Raw genomic sequence first — 18373 nt, forward strand, 5'->3', positions numbered from 1 at the left:
TGTTTGCTTATTATTTTATTAATTTTTTTAGGGTGATGGAATGCCTAATGGCTCAATAGCATTTGATAATATTGCAATGAAAGCTAAGGATGAAGAGGAGCAAGTTCTTATTCAAACTGATTCTGGTAATAAGACTTTCAATTTGATCAGAGTATTTTATTATGTATTTATCATTATGTACTACTGCACTGATTCCCTTCTTGTACCCATGAAATCTTTGCAGGTGCTTAGCAAAATTTTGAAACAACTTCACAAGCAATTAGAGACTAATTGATTTGTTAACTATTTTAATTTTTGTGTAGTATTAATTAGGTTTTTTTTTTTTTTGCTTATGTTGTGGGGAAGAACTAGAAATTATTTAATCGGTTAGTTAAATTAATTTTGCCCCTTTGGTAGGGGCAAGTAAAATCTGCTTGTATCTAAGTTATGATTTGTCATGTTTCTACTTAGAGAAGGTATCTGAAAAAATCTTCATTCTGAAGTGGCCCCTCGACTAAAAAATGTTTGAGAACCACAGTACTCAAGTTTTTACTTTGTCACTCAAAATGTATCCTCGCATACTTTCTCGGAGTTTTGGCAAATCAATGCTAATTATTTTTACATCTGAGACTAGTTTTCGTTCATAAAAATACAGCTCTAATGCTTGGGGGGAGGTGATGAAATTGCTTTATTTTTAACTGATTTATTATTTTTTTTTATTTTCTTTACCTTTTGATTTTGCTCATTTTTAATCTTAAATATGTGTTTTAATTTTAGATATTTCATCTGAAATAAGTAAGTATAAATAGTAAGTAATGTATGAATATTAAGTTCTCACTACTGATTTGCTTTTTAAAGAAACACTTAAAATCGGTTTCGACATTTTACTGACTTTCTTTTACCATTCAGGTTTTTACAGAATGTATCTATCTATTTTTTATTAGGTTAATGGTACTCTGGTAAAATGATCTTTTGTGTCAAAACTTTTGCTATTTTTTGAAAGCTGTGTTTCCAAATCCTATTGATCCCCTAGTACAGTCAATCAGTTTGATTTTCATCTTTCATAAACTACAAAATTTAAATTTAAAGTGCAGTAAGCTCCCGATTATCCGCGGAATTGGGTGGCAAAAGTGCTACGGATAAAAAAAATTGCAGATGAATCGCAAAAAAGGCTAAAATGAGGTACTAATGAGGTAAAAATTGTTCTTTCTCAAAAACTTGACTGTATATTAATGCATGAATTTTAAAACAAGCAGGGAAAACATACACAGAACAGTAAACATGTTTTGTATTTTTGCACAACAAAACTTAACATCAACAAGAGACAAGTGTATGTACAATGAAAAAAACCCAATAAATAAATAAAAGTTTAAATTTACTATTTTCGACAAAAAAAAAAGAAAAAAAACTGCCATTGGTATTTGCTTTTCGCTGTGAAAATACATGTTCCTGATTGTTAATTGACTCGTGGATAATCGGGAGGTTACTGTACTTGGATGTTATAAGGTAATTTCTTTAACATTATATCCATAGCTACTAGAGCTTGGGTTTTCCTCAAGATCTTGGGTTTTCAACAGAGATCTTATATTCTTGAGATGTTTCCTGAAATTCTTTGGTTTTGTGCCTTATTGATGAAAACGATACATTTGTTACATCTTTTAACAGTAAACATAATAGTTTGTCTAAAATATAATTTTTTGACTAAGAAATCTGAATGCATTTTTCCTCCATGCGCTTGCTGTGACTGTATAAAAAGATTGCTTTGAGAAGAAATGAAAAAAAAAAATCCTCGCTGTAGTCCTGTTTGTCATTTTCTTCTTTCTATTTGTATAATTGTGTTAAAACATTAATTTTTTCATTTATTTTATTTATTTATTTATTTTTTGCACCAGACAATTTTTATGCCATTTTTTTTAAAGTTGTTTCAAAGAAATAATTATTGAAATATTAATTTTAGTACTTATCATCATATTTATTGCTTTATGGATTTTAAGATTAGTAAATGACCAGCTATAATAGTACCAAACTACAAAAAAGTGAACAAATTTTAAGAATTATTAGTTACATGATCTTGCATTTTCTTTCCTAGATCTGGGGAATTTTATGAGCCTAATCTTGGAATGATTACTTCTCTATTTTAGTTTATAGTTCTTGTTTTTCTAGTTCAACTACTTTACAATAGTGATGAACAGAATGCGACAAATTTCAATTGCTAATTGTCCCAGACAACTGAAAAAATAATGAACTTAGCGACTAGTTTTTTTTTTTTTGTTTTTTTTTTCAGAAAAAGAATTTTTTAGGAGCTATTTTGCACTGAACTTCCCAATAAACTCTAAAAAATAACAATTAAAAAAAAAACTAAGCACTTTTTATAATGCACTGAAAAAGACAATACAGTCAAATCTCGTTATCACGGCACCTTTGGGACTGTCAGCAAAGTGTCGTCATAGCCGGAGCGACGTCATAACCGGAATAGTTTAAAAATTCATTATTAAACATTAGTTCACAATAAAATTAGATTTAATGAAAAAATTAAAGAGTGTTTATGCTTTTAAATAGATTCAACTAATGTAAATTTGAGTTATTGGTGAATATAACAAAAATTCTTTTAAGAAAAACTTCCACTTTTTTTTTTTGAATTCTACAATACTTTCCAACATGTGTTTGCTAAACTTTCGAATAATATTTTTAACACTCCTCCTTTCGACGAAATTATCAGCAAGAAAGAAACCAATTGAAGGCCCTTCACTTTTGTCCGCAAGTTGATTTGATTTTCACTGCCTAGCCCCACCTTTCGAAGGTGAAAAAAACCCTTTCTAATTCTTTTATCCACTTTAGAGTTGTGTGTCCCTTTTCAACATAATGAGGAGCTCTTATCTCTTTTTCTTTCATGGGAGAAGCTTGTAGTGACCACCTACAGCCTAAGGTAGCTATGGTCTTTCTCCTCTCCTGCTATTTCCCTCGTCCAGTATTACAACCCCCCCCCCCCCCCCACTTTGAATTCCTTTCTATTGTCCCTCTTGTCAAAGTCTGAAAAATGTACCTTTCAGAAATTATCTACTCGCCCCCCACCTTTTTTGAGGTGTCATGCCTAATCAAATCTCTTGTCCGAGTCCGAAATTCCTACAACATATATTTCCAGAATTATTTTACGGAATTTTTTTCAATTGCAAAGAAATACTTGATCCAATCTGCGCAGCTCCATGTGTCATAACCGGAGTTGCCCCCAAAAAACTGTCGTAAAATCCGGAGCTACTTAACATTAAAACTGTATGGCATAAGCTCATTATTTTGAAAAAGTGATGTTACATCCGGAGTGTCATGAAATCTGGGTGTCACGACAGCGAGGTTTGACTATATTTAAATGTTCCTGTAGTTTTCAATTACTCCAAGAAAATGACTCCACAAACGAGGAAAAGTGCGGCTCAAGTCATGCAGAGAATTTCTTATCATTATCCAACTTTCTGTCCTGAATTAGAGTGTAGAAACATGCATATTTTTGTGGGAAAATTTGGTTTGAAATGACTTGAGCCGCACTTTTCCTCATTTGTGAAGTCATTTTCTTCGAATAATTGAAAATTACTGGAATACTTAAATATTATCCTTTCTGACTCAGAAAAGTTATTTTGTCCTTTTCAATGCATTATGAAAAGTGCTTAGTATTATTTTTTTTAATTCTGTTATTTTATTCTTTTTAGTGTAAATGTATTTCAAAAAAAGAATTATGTTACCATCACGAAAATTTTGCCCCTTTTTTTTCATATAAATGCTTTATACAGAAAGGAGAAAAAAACTATACACATATCTAAAACTTTAAGCATTTGGCATGAAAATTAATCCTGGTTCCCCTCTAGGACTTGTATGTGTGCTAATTTAATTAGTACCATTTAAATATTAAAGATTTGCAAAACTAATTCAAATCTCACAATATGCAAGTTACTTGTGATAAAGATCGTAATACTGTCTGACCATGGATTGTATGGAAAGACAGACATCCGTTTTACAGCCGGAAATGGACGAATCTATTATTTTATACTGATGTCAGTTTTGCAGAAGCAGAATCTCATTCAAATGCATGGAATACGTGCATCAAATTTTTACTTTCCCCCCTTATTTACACAGATTCGTCTTATCTGGAAGTTTGAAAATTCCATGCAATCCATGGTTGACCAGTATGTGTCTCTACTTAGCTCCGTTTTCGATTATTGGCATAAATGAGGAAAAAAATCCCACAAAAGCAATGATAGTGGATAAATTTCATGCTCGCTCCAGAAAAGCCTTGATTTAAAATTTTTATTATGATTTCTATAAATATTGCTGTTGTAAGGCAACAAAATTTGTAACTATGGGTTTTATATCTAAACATTTCATGGGGAAATTACATGAAATTTGCTGTTTTCCATCCTAATCGAAATAATAATTTTATTTTAGGGTTGAATTTTTTAGCATTGGATTAGCTTAAGATTAAACAAATCATTTAGTGAAATCCTGAAGTTCCTAAATTATATAGTTGCTGAGATATAAGCAAATGCAGGCCTCAGATTTTTCCGTGACAATCAGGTCAAGTATAATAAAAGTGCTTAATAAAATTAAATAATTTATCTGCTGCCTAAAACTTTTCCCCAACACCTAAGATTTTGCAGTTTTCATAGGTCTTCGGTTATGAAATTTACACTTTTCGAGTTCAAAACAGCTTGGTGTAAGGAGTCATTAGCAATAAAAACTAAATATTGCAAAAATTGCAAGTGTCCTGTTTATTAATAAATATAAATGATTATCTTTATGATATCTGCCAGGGATATTGGTCGAGTTTTTCTGAAGACATGTAAATACTCCTTGACATTTGTAGAGGAGTGAAATTCATTTTGGAAGAGTGAAGTATGCGAAAACAGGAAAGATCGTAATAGTAATCAATTACATAAGAAAAACTTATTACCTATGGATGAAATGGAAGATGACAGGGGAATAGAAAATGTGTTCTATTTTAACCTTTAGAATGTTTGACATTTTGAATTTTAAAAAATATTAAAAACATTCAAATGTAATGTTTTAAAAGTCCCAATCACCTTGTCCCCATTCTTCACAATCATAAATTTTTATTCAAAATACCAAGCATGAAAATAGGTTGGACTAAATTTTTGAGGCCTGTTTTGAATTTTTAATGCATGAAATACGTTTGCCAGGACCTTAAAAATATCTCTGTTCTCAACCATAGATGCCCATATTGGGAGCTCAAGCCCCCTTTTAAAAATTAGAACTTCTTTGCTTTTAGTACTTTTTTCTTGCAAAAAATGTAAAAAGCATTTCTTCTCCGGCCATTAATGAATAAATTATTAACGATGTCAAGTTGTAATAACACTAATCTGTACTGAAATCAGTTTCCATGGGGAAAATATCTGAGCCCCCCCCCCCCCCCAAAACTTTGCGTATGGGCGCCGTTGTTCTCAACTGTTTAAAAGTTTGACAAATGCAAAGAAAATTCAGGTGTTATGATCAGAGAGTTTTGCTGAAACACATAGTTTACAACTAATCCAAAACGAAAAAAAACGTTTTTGTAAATTGTTGTACTAGTAGGAAAAATTCAATCACTTGAGGTCAATGCTTTTTGAGGCTAGATTTAAACATCAGCTTGAAATTTTGTCGATAACTCTCGAATTTTTGCTACCTTTTAAGTTTAAACTTTTTAGCATTTATATTTCTTTAAAAAGCACGCAGTAAATATCTTGGCGTAATAATATTTTTTATTCTCTAAATGCTTAGTTTTTCTGTCAAATATTAACCTTCGAGCTCACTTTTCCAAACGAAAAAACAAGTTCATACAGGGGAGGGTACAGAAAACCATTTTAGAGAGAGTCATACTGAAGAATGCCCCCTCCCTCTGAACGAACCTTTGGGACCCCCCCCCCCCCAATTGGGAATAAATGTTGTAAATCAATTTCATAAGCAATGAAACAAAGTAGTAGTTCAAATATTTACTTTCAAAAATAATGAATTGAAAAGCTACTGTAATCGTTTACACATTTTGTGCATGAAATGCTTGAACACAATGTGGAGATTTTCTGTTGTTGACAGTTAAGGGGGGAGGGGGTTCATGACCCCCATTGCCCTCCCCTTATATCCACCACTGGGTTCATTCCATATCTTTTACGGCAGGCGCTTTGGTCTCTGTTCTTTTTTTGCTCTTAAAATTGACATGAATTAATAAACTTATAACACTTGCCAAATCTCAAAAATTAGTGTCATTGTCACAGAGTAAAAGCAATGTATTATATTCAAATGAAGGTTAAGTACTTTTGAGTGCTTGCTGTAAAAATGTTTCAAATCTAGTTTAACAAGCACTCATGTATTAATTTTTGCTACCCTATTAGATAGTCTTTACACATAAGGGGGTCTTTGCTGGAAGGGTGAATTATGTTCTTGATACGTTGTAAAATTTTAATGTAACAACTTCTCCCAACGCTAAATATTTTGGATGCTTATGTTGCATTATATTGTAAATTTTGCATCAAAAGTATTACAATCTGTTTTCTTTAGCTGTGTGTAAGTATAAATTTTTTATCATGAATTTTGGGATTTAATCTCAAAATGAATATTTATTTTTTAGATGCTTTGATCATTTTTTTATGTTTGTTCAAAGTTTTCATTTTTATCTTTTTTGCTCATTAATTCATTATAATCATACCGTATTACCCTGCATTATCCAGTACGCCGGAAAAAAGCGAGGTTGACCAGCATGCCGGGAAATTCGAATTATCCGTCATGCCGGATAATTCAAGTATTATTTTGCAACAGAACAAAAGTAAATTTGCCCATTCAGTTCCAATTAGAAACCAAACCACAGTAAGAAAAAACGATAAACAAATCCCGAAAGTAACCTTCTTTCAAAAAAAAAAAAAAATGTGTATTACATATAATATGAACTTGTTATTTATGGTAGGTCATTACTAATGGATTTAATTATATGCCAATAAAGTAATCAATTCAGAAGCAATCTGCTGCAATTTGTTCATCCTTTTTTTAAATAAATTATTTTAGGTTCCTTTTAGAGAGGGAAGTTAAATTTTTATTTATTGAATAGCTAGTAAATATTTAGCACTGGCTTGGAGCGGAAACTTACTGCTTAAATGTTTGCTTACTTAGTTTTAATTTAATTTTTATAAAATTATTCGTTATTAAACAATATTTTTCTTGTTAAAATAACAAATGACCTTTGTTAGTAAATATTTTTACCAAACTAAACTGTTTAATTATACTAATACGATATGTATAGAACTTATACTCATTTTAAAGCTGAACATATATTTTTTATAGTATTAATTTTTTTCTTAACCTCGATTTTTCTGACATGCCGGAAAGGACCAGGTAAGTGTTATTGAAAATCTAGTGACCCGCAAATTTTGTGGCATGACGGATAATGCGGGGTGATACCCGTATTTTTCAGAAGATTTTTTCTCTCCCCCCCCCCCCCGCCCCTTTCATTACTTAGAATGTTTTTGTTTTTAATATAAAGTTCAGAATATTCATCAGAAATATCAAAAGTTCAATAGGCATTAGCCATTAAATACATTTTTAACATTGTCAATTACTTTTATTAAAAGGTGAAAATTGCCAGTAAGGAAGCGTCGCACATGTCATTAGTAATGCATGATCATTTTAATACTCAAGTCAAAATGTATATAATTGAACACATGATATTTTAAAATTAGATTATTTGAGTTATACTTTCATTAACTGATAAAATTTTGCTTCGTTACCCTGTCCTGCATAAAATTGATTAATAAATAATATTTTTGAAATACTTAATTTTATTTAGGTGAAACTGATGGTCTTATATCACAAGCGCTTTTGACTGGAAATATTGCATCTGCAGTTGAGTTATGTATCGAAGATAACAGATGGGCTGATGCTTTAGTTCTTGCTCAAGCAGGTGGACTTCAACTTTTGCAAAAAACACAAAAACTATATTTTAAGTCCAACAGTACTAATTCATCTAAGGTATGAGGAAGTTCATGTTTTTCTCTCTTCATACGCCAAATTTGTCCAATTGTAAATAATCTCTATGAAACATTGTTTATAGTTTGTTGCATTTTTTAAATTGTGGTTTTCTACCCCCCCCCCCCCCCCCCCAAATGAGTTTTAATATTTCGCTATCTTATAACACAGGTTGTAAGTCTCAAACTTATCCAATTCAAACCACACTTTGAAGAATTAGAATTTTCTCATGGCACCCAATTCTGTCTGTGTGTATATGTTACCGTTAAAGTATAAAATCCGTTATTTTATAGAATACCTAGTTATTTCATGGAATAACTGATTGTGTCCGTTAAAGTGTAAAACTCTCTTGTATTTCATGGTTTAACTAGTTATTTCATAGAATAACGATCTGCAGCTCGTTAAAGAATAAAATAATCTATATCGTATATCTTGCCCGACAAATACATTTACCTTCCACCCCTACTGCATTTATGAACTATTCCAGGCCATAAGGAAAGAGCTTGTTTAGCTTGTTGGCACCAGTTTTTGTTTAGAAATAATGTTCTTTGTAATTCCAAGTGTCCAGTGTAATCCTTGTAACAAATGATTTTATGGTACATTTCCATAAATAGCATTTACACGCTGCATAAATTGTTGTCTATGATTTGTTTATTTTTAGAATACCTAGTTACTACCTTTAAATATACTGTTTTATACCTTTAAATAAATTATTTATTTTACACTTTAACTGTCTCTCATTAGTTAATTTATAGAATACCTAGTTATTTCATTGATTAACTAGTTAAAGTGTCAAATTAATAGCATATTACACACTTTAATGGACACGATCAGTTATTTCATGGAATAACTAGGTATTCTATAAATTAACTGCATTATATTCTTTAACGGTGACATATACACATTTATTGAAACCATAGACGTCACGCGGCATCCCTCAGATCCTCCTATGGCACACCAGGGTACCTGGGCACCCAGTTTCAGAAACTCTGTTATAACACATTCAATTACTCTTCTTAATAACTGACCTTATGCAAAAATTATTTCTGTTATTAGAATCATTTTCAACTAATCAAATAGGTCAGTAGTTAAAAGTGAGACGTGGTGAACTTGACTAGTGAAAGGACCTTGTGCTTTCAGAATTTTAAAGATATTTTTTCAATGTTTAAAAATATCTTCATGATTTAGCAGCAGGCAGATAATTTGCCTTTTGGTACTCCCATGGGTTTAGTTATGAATGGTCCTCCCAAGGTCCTATTTTTAATCCTAACTGGTCCTCTTTTGCCCCCTTTTTGATTGAAAATGGTTCTCTTTTACCCTTTTCTGTGGCTAAAATGTGTTGGGAGCCCTGTAAAAGCTATTTATACAAAGCTGTATACCACCTATTTATTCTCTCCTATTTTTAATTCTAATTTCATTGCCCATTGAAGAAAAACCTGAAAGTTAAGGCATTAAGAGTAACTGCAATTTTTGAGTTTTGTGATCAAGAAATTATATTCTTATTTTGTTTCTTACTTTTTAGTGCAAACCAAGCTTATAGAAATAGTCTTTATAGTTAAAAAACATTTTTATATTTTATTTTTGTAAACCTATTGACAAAAAAAAAGGAGCATTTTACATAATCTGACAATAAATCCATGTGTTAAAGTATTTTTTAGTAAAATAAATTTTATTTTTAGCTGATATCTGCTGTTGTAACTTCAGATTGGCATACCATGGTTAAAACGTGTAACCTTAATTGCTGGAAAGAGATGTTAGCTGCAATTTTGACATATGCAAAGCCAGAAGATTTTCCATCTTTATGTGGTAAGGTATATTAGTCTTATTATCATTTTATTTAGCTGTTAATTTTTAAAAATCGATATCCTAATGTTAAGCATTTAGAAAGCTGTGGAATGCGAAAATCTTGATATCCAAAAGGAAAATTTTTGTAACATACAGGGTTTATCTCAAAAGTAATGAGCCTCTTTTTTTTGCCACACAAATATACCATGCACGCCTGTGCGACTGGTTGAAAATGGTGGAGGGGACTCTAAACTTTCTAGAGATGTCTGGTTTAGTCGCCCACAAGCTCTCAAGTCGGTGACAGGTCGTTTTTAATGAACCTCCAGAGCCTCTTCGTGATCTTAAAAATGTTGTTCAATGTATCCAGATGCTTTCATTTCAGATCCCATTTCACTGTTGGGAAGAAGTCTACGGGGGCTACAGAGGACCTGCGGCAACTTTGAAACACCAATCCGGGTCAGATAGGAGTTGACAACGAAAGCGGGCGGACTAGATTTTGGCATAAGTTTGGCGCAAATGGCACGCATGGCCAAGTCTTCTGGAGTCAAGTCTCTGTCTCTTCTAGGAACATCTGTTTTCGACAAAATTAATTGTTCTGACATCAAACGAACACTCATTTGGCGACCTTCATCCAGCAAATCTCTCACTCAAGTGACATTATCGTCCGTTAGCAATGATGATGGACGCCCAGAAGGAGCCTCATCGGTCACTTCCTCCCGGCCTTCCTTGAATGACTTGTGCCACTTTTTGACCTGGGAGTATGACGAGCAATCATCCTTGAAGGTCTGAGTGAACAAATCAAACGTTTTCATCACCATCTTTTGGAGTTTAATGCAAAATTTTATCACATACCCTTGCTCCAAAGTTCTCTCCATCCTACACACCACGACGAGGTTTCTGCACGTAGGTTCACTAATAACGACCTCCCATCACCCCAAGAGTTTGTAGGGGACTGAACCAAGCATCTCTGGAAAGCTTAGAGTCTCTTCCACCATTTCCAACTGGTCGCGCAGGTATGAGTGGTATATTCACGTGGCAAAAAAAATGAGGCTCATTACTTTGGGCAAACCATGTACAATATGTACCATTTATTTGACACATTTCAAATTGTTTTCATTGCAGTGCTCAAATATTGAGAAAGTCCAATGATTGAATAAATAAACAAAGAGTAATCACTCTATAAGGACTCTAATGTAACTAAGCAACTACAACAAAAAATAAATAAAAAATCAGCATCATCTTTTCTAAGTAGATTATCTGGAGAATATTTTTTCTTTGCTTCCTTGTTGTTTCAGGTTTTAGCCAGGAAATTAGTTTGAATTATCTGCAGTCAAAAGTTCAAATTCTTAGATGGTGATATTTTAGTGCAGCTTTAAGATATACTTCTGAGTTGTTTTATTTTCGATATTCAAACTTTGGCAAATTAATGTATTCTGGACTTAAATGAAAAAGGCTAAAATTGTTATAAATTGTAATATCTATCTCTTGCAAAAATTGATTTTTTGAGTTAAATGTTTCATTTTTTCCTTAAAGTTTGAACCCCCCCCCTTTTACCCCTGCGATATCTTAAAATTACAGGCCTGATGAAAAGTGTCAGAGTATTATTCATAGCGTAAATGAATGCTGCCTCAAGGGCAGGGGCGGCATTTCACCATTTCATTTGGGGGTTCGAGTTTCTAAAATATGTACAGTGGCTCCCAAAAGTGTTCGTACACTTTGAAATTTTTTAGTAAAACCAAAATAACTCGAAACTGAATTCGAATCTGAAGTCCAATATTTTTTCACATCATTCCTATGTCATTCTAAATATAACCCATTGGTTTTTTTCAAAATATTGACGGATCTTCTTTTTGAAATGGATCAGAAAACGAAGAGACAGAGAAATAACAAGCCACAAAAGTCATCGTACACTCAAATATTTACGAATAAATTCATGATTAAAATATCATATGCCGTTTTATTAATATTTTTGCATTGTGTAGACCCTTATACGTAATTTGGCTTTAATTTGTTGTTTATTTATTCCTTAATATATTGCTTATTACTGTAAAATGGCTGGTATTCGTAAAAACCCACAAACACCATTCAAAGTTTGAATTTTTTTCCCACAATAGTGGTGAATTGGTTTGAAATGTCTCTAAATTAGTTAATTCATTTGTTTGTATAGTAAAGTGCTTGATAAAATGCTTTAAAGAAAGGAATCGGACCGAAAACAAGGTAAGAAAAGGTCAACTGGCAAAGTTGACAAAACGTGATCGTAGATTTAAAGTTAAAAAATTTACGAAAAATACGCATTTGAGTACTGTAAAAGTTTCTGCAGAGTTAAATGAAACATTTTACATTTAATTTTCACCTAAAATTGTTCGCCAAGTTCTTTGATTAGCTGGATTAAATGAGACCTCTTCCCGTAGAAATTTTTTTGGTAGTGCGAAAAATAGAAAGCTTACGCTTTTCGTCCCAAAATCAATGATAAATAAGCTAAAAATAGTTCAGAATCATGTCTTACTTACAGATAAAAATTAATTCAACATTTTTGGTTAAATTGTTGTATAACTGTAAGTAGACGAAAAAATTAGGAACTTAATCTTAAGAACTTAGTTGGATCAGTTCATCGGGACGGTGAAGGTGTTTTAGTGTGAGGGTGCATATCAGCATCAGGACTTGGTAGTTTGTAATTTTTTGATGAAATAATGAATCATGCTGTTCCTTTAAATATTTTAAAAACCAATTTTGAACTCTTAGCCAAAAATTTGATTATTGGAAACAACTTTGTTTTTTAATAAGATAACGATAAGAAGCACACGGTTTTCAACGTTTGCGTCTAGTGCCTCGAAAATTATCCTAAAGTTCAGAAAATACCGCCTCAATCTCCAGATTGTAACTTAATGTAACGTATTTAGAGATATCTGGAGGCTAGATTGCGAAAATAGGGCTTTAAAACGAAAATAGAGCTAGAAATAGTAATACTCTAAGTGTAATTTCTGAGTAAGAACACTTACTCAGAAATTACGCTAAAAAAAGAAAGAAAAAAGAATGAAATCTATTCCCAGACGCTTAAAAGGTGTTATGAATACTGTATGATAATCTAATAATTAATAACTTAATCAAAAGTTAGATTATTCAGTAATATATAGACATTTTATAAAGTGTACGAAGACTTTTGTGAGATAAAATTTCCGGCACCTTTCGGTTTTTGATTTTTAAAAAATTAAGTTTTAATATTTTTTAAAAACTTTTCATGTAGTTTTGTAGAAAATTGATCATAGATCTTATAATTAAATACCTATCCCGAAATATTAATTCTAACCAATGATTTTGGGCCTATTTCGTTGAAAGTCGTAGGTGTACGAAGACTTTTGGGAGCCACTCTATAACCCCAAAGCGAAACTAAACACACATTAGCTAACAAGAAATGGTCATAAAATCGGTTTAATATGAATAAAATTAGTGTTTAGAAACAATACTTTGATTCATTGACTAAAAAGTTATCATACAAAACATCTCGCTACTAAAGTTTTTATACCTTTTGGAAAAGTTATAATGCATGATTTTTGGAATTCGGAAGAGCAGGGTATCGTGTTACTAATCTATCAGTTTCCAATGTCGTGCTGTTTTGCCAGTTTAGCTAAATGGAAAAGGTATTTTTTATCCCCCTTTGTGCTTCGAAAATATTTCTCTAACCTCATGAGACATAAAAAAAAACTTTCTCTACTAACAGAGCTGATTGTAATAGTTAAAAAAAAATTGAAGTAACACAAAGTTATGCATAAAAATTATTATGAAATATAAAGTTATGTATGAAAAGTATTATTATGTATGAACACACTTTTTATAACTTGCTCTTCAAAATCAACCCAGGCTACTTCAAAAACTGTGAGGGGCTTAAACTTTTCATCATTGAATAATCTAGTCGTGTCGGCGCTCTCAGCTTCAATGAGATATCATCTGCTTCCAGCTCTGTTATTCACTATTCCAGACTTATGAGTCCATAACAAAGACGAAACTGCAATCTCTGGATGTGAAAACCATTCTGTCAGTATATTGCTTGTAATTTTTCTTGCCTCATGCTAAAACTTTTACTCACAGTTGAAACATTTTATTTTTCATTTTCAAAATCCAATTCAAATAACCATAATCTCAGCCAACCATACAGAATAGTAATTATCATCAAATCTTGTGTTAATTTCATTTGTAACTGAATCTATTACTTCATACAAAATATTCAAAAATCAATGTTTGACTTCACATCATCATGTGGATTTTTGTCTTTTTTTTTTTTTTTTTTTTTTTTTTTTTGCGCCTCTTTAAAATTGGTTTAGAGGAAGAATTTTTTTGAAAATTTTCACAATTGATTAAAATATACATCTATTAAAAATCTATTTTCAGTTTCAATTGTAGATTGAACTGTGGTAGTATGGCGCACAGATCAATTGTAGATTGAACTGTGGTTTGGATAGTCGAGTAGCGGATTGAAGATATAGATTTTGATAGAGTTAGCATTTTTCAAAAACCTTTTCCTGATGCAAACAAATTGAATAAAAATTCAAACGAAGTCATACATGCTAAAGGGCATGAGCTTTTTCACAATTGAAAAAATCGTTTTGCAGTAATGCTTCCAGTCGTCAAATCACTGCTTTGAAGTTATAGAGAAATGTTTTTATCGTTTTAACGCTTGAAGATTATCTTGTGTCACTCCAAGATTGCATAATTATAGAGCCCCATAAAAGGTATTTGGTTGATAAGTCTTTTTATTCAATAATCACATGCACTTTTAAGAAGTTTTTATGAAAGCATTATAATGTATTGAGCAGCTGAAACTTGTTTCTAGCAGAAGAAAGCGATGAACACTCATTAAATAAATATACACTTAAGAAAGGAGCGTAAAAGTGAATGTAAAATATCAAGGAGTATTCTTGTGAAAACCATGCTGCCACATCACTTTTCACGAGCCTCTCATATTGGACATACCATCGTTACACTGGGCACACAAGCGTGAAATATTTAGCCTATATGAGGCACTGTGTTTTTTAGTTAAATTAACCATGGTTCTTTATCAGTTTTCTATGTTCTGAAAAAGCCGAAAATTCTTCATGAATTTCTAAGTCATCATCCAAGTAACGAAAAACTTTTTCTAGTCTGAGAATGTGTCGACTTTCATCAAATAGTTGCTGAAAACCAGCGAGATTTCCTTTAATGAACATTGATTTCCGACTTACATAAATTGAAGTCACCCATTTTCTATCATTCTGCTCAAAACATTTGGGGGTGCGACCGCCCCCTCTTGACCCCCCTATTTGCCGCCCCTGCTCAAGGGTCTAGCCAGAGGAAATTTATATCTCTAGGGATGCACTGTCTTCATTGCTTATCACTTTTTGATATAGTAAAAAAAAAATCTGGGCAGTGCATCCGCAGTATGTCTTTATAAGCATAATTAAATTCATTTTCATCTCAATTATATTTGAATGTAAGTGGAATAATATTGGAAAGGATCTTTATTGGAGATTTGTGATGTAATTTGACTGTGTGAAATGCAATCTTCTTCTTCTTTTTTTTTTTTTTTTTTTTTTGAACAATGGGAGAATTTTTTATGACATGGGGCTCATAGAACTGAGTCCTATACTCTTATTTTATGCCAAAAGATAAATGAAAAAATTGTAAAGCAAATCCCTAGAAAAAAAAAGATCTGTTTTTGGTGATTTAAAAAAAGTTTATAAAGAAACACCTCCATGACTCTCCTAACTTGCTCCAAATGCTCTTGCTTTTGAACTTTGCACCTCTCTAGCCCCGCAGGAGAGTGTTAATGGCTAATATAATGCTCCCTTTCCCTTCAAATAAAAACAACTATGAAGCTGTCAAAAACAAAAAAAAAAAAAAAAATAGGGGGAGGGGGCTTGATGGGAGAAAACAGTGGTCATATTTGGATTCCAGGCATCATTTTACATAAGAATCAGCAAGAATTATGTCAGAAGCAGTTTGAAGGTATATTTTTACTGCACTGTGTTATTATTATTATTTTTGCATAATTTTTTTTTTCCAAATTTTTTTTTATTTTTCATAATTATTTTACATTTTTAAGTAAATGATTGCTTCTGTATGACATTTTCAACTGAAAAACTTCACTGTTGATTTTAGTGGATAAGTTTGTTAGAAATCTATGATTGAATCGCAGTTGAGTCTCTGTTTAACAACTTTCAAGGGAACACTATTGTGAAGTAGAATGTGTCCTTCTGGGACCATGAAAAGCTGAAATTCAATAGAGAAAGTAGTTACATACAGTGTCCTTAAACAGAGAACTTACTGTATTTTATAGTTACAATTCTTTGAAATTTTAAGTATGTTACTGATTTTAAGATCCTTTTTTTTTTCTAGTGCATATAATATATTTTTCCCTTTTTAGAATTACTTGGAAATCGTTTGGAAAATAATGTTCAATTGAAGCAAAATGCTTCTTTATGCTACATTAGTGCTGGTAATTTAGAGCGTCTGGCTCAATCATGGGTTAAAGTTAATGAGGAAATCGATGTGAACTCTTTGCAGGTATGTAATACATGTCAGAATAAAATATTCATAGTCCAGTTGTTCCTTTCTATCTTTTATTTTTAGACAGAGTAGAATCATATAAATATTGTTTTAAAATGCTAACATCTGTGTTACCTTCATTCAATTCGTGCTTTCATTTTTTTTTTTTTTTTTTCAAACTTTGCTAATCTGATACGAAATTAAAGCACATTGAAAGTAGGGCTGTCATATTTGGCTAATATTAGCCATTGTGGCTATTTTTTATCCCATTTGGCTGGAAAAGAATCCAAAGCTTTAGCCAAACTGACCTACATTTTATTCAGTTTTTTATTGTATGTATCATGATGAAAACAAAGAATCAGGGTTATGGATAAACCAGAGGTTTTTTTTTTTTTTTTTTTGAAAAACCCAGCCCACCTGGGATTTTTATCTAATACCTAGGTTTTTTTAAATGAAAAACCAAGGCTTTTCAGATTTTTTCAAGAATTATTTCAATCTCCACTTTATTGTACCAAACTACTGAAACTGCCCAAAAAAATCAGGGTGTTTTTTTTGGGGAGGGGGGGTGCTAGTTCAGCAAACCCTGCTAAGAACAAAATTTATTAATTAGAAGATGTAGAAAGAACATTAAAACAATTATTCAAGCAATAGATTTGAAAAAAATATTAAAGCATTTAAATAATCAACACATTTTGCACATAAGAAGGCAGGATAAGTAAATTAGCACAGTCGCAATTGAAGTTTTCCAATGCACCTAGAAGGAAGAGCAGTTTTCCTGCAGGTTGGCTATTTTTGGCTAATACCATGAAGTGATTTGGCTATTTTCCTAAATTTTCACCAGGCAACCCTGACTGAAAGTAGGGTATAAATGCCTTTCTACTGACATAGTTTTCAAAGTTTGTAGCTGATGTACTGAATGATAGTTTCTAAAGAAAAATTCAAATTGTGCCTATTTGTACTTTGTCCACAGTTCAAATATCTAATAAAAGACTCCTGAAGAAAAAATATATGGATTAAAAGTCTAAATAATCTGTGATGATGTGAGTTTTTTATAAAAATCGACCGACAAAATTAGCCTAACTACTGCCTGATCTCTTTATTGTTTTAAACAATGCTGTGAAAAATTGCTAACATAAAACTGAGAAAATATGTAAATAAATTTATAATAAATATTTAATGTGAAATATTTTTTGCACATTATACTCTTATGTTTTTTAAGTCAACTTCTGATTTCTCTAAGATTAAAGTGAGATGAATTTACTGTTGATCATTACTGTAATGAAAAGGGTATGTAACATAAACAAAAGAACAAACAATAAAGGCCTTTTTACTATGCAACTACGGATTATCTATTTTTTATGTGTAATTACAGTGGTAGTGAGTTTAATTTTTCTTGGACTTAGTCAAAGAAGGGTTTTTAATTGCATTAAATGAAAATAAATTATTTTACCACCAAGAGAGGAAGGGAGTGGTGCCTTGGGGGAAATATAACTGAAAGATATTTTGTTATGCTGTACCCTAATTTTTTTTTATTTTTTTCACCTAGAACAAAATACACTATTTGTCAGGAATGAGCAGTTAAAATGCATTTCAAGCATTATTTTTTACAGCCATGATCTCAAAACTTTTTTCTTTCTTAATTCTTTGTAATTGGTTTAAAAGTGTAAAACTTTCTTGTTTTAGAGCTTGATTGAACAAGTTATGATTTTACGACGTGCCGTTGAGCAGCTATCCGGTACTGCTCCTCCATTGCAAACTGGAGTCCTATCTTCTTTGTTAGGACAATATGCAGAATTGTTAGCTACTCAAGGAAGTTTGAATAGTGCTATAACATATTTAGTTGATCCAAATGAGGTACTATATTTTTTGATATTTATTTATATATTTTAGCCTTTTTGGAGATTTAAATCTTTTTAGAAGTGAAATTTATTTTTTATGCAGCTGGTATTTCTTAAGTCAAACTTTTCATGCATAATTTTATACATTATATTCTTTATGCTTTTATAAGTCTACTTCTGATTTCCAAAAGATTAACTCACATGAGAAGTACAAAAGATAGGAGTAAAATTAAAATCTATTGTACATCACTGTAATGAAT

General features: G+C 31.6%; 1 protein-coding gene across 1 annotated transcript in view; it reads left to right on the forward strand.

The window, feature by feature from the left end:
- Positions 1-18373, forward strand: part of LOC129230465 (protein transport protein Sec31A-like) — a 75068-nt gene that overhangs the window by 40135 nt on the left and 16560 nt on the right. Inside the window, exons 14-19 of the mRNA XM_054864866.1 lie at positions 32-125; positions 757-774; positions 7793-7974; positions 9651-9777; positions 16154-16293; positions 17959-18129. Coding sequence (XP_054720841.1) covers positions 32-125; positions 757-774; positions 7793-7974; positions 9651-9777; positions 16154-16293; positions 17959-18129 — 732 coding nt within the window. The remainder of the gene's footprint in view (positions 1-31; positions 126-756; positions 775-7792; positions 7975-9650; positions 9778-16153; positions 16294-17958; positions 18130-18373) is intronic.

The sequence above is a fragment of the Uloborus diversus genome, chromosome 9, assembly GCF_026930045.1.
Source record: "Uloborus diversus isolate 005 chromosome 9, Udiv.v.3.1, whole genome shotgun sequence".
NCBI lineage: Eukaryota > Metazoa > Arthropoda > Arachnida > Araneae > Uloboridae > Uloborus > Uloborus diversus.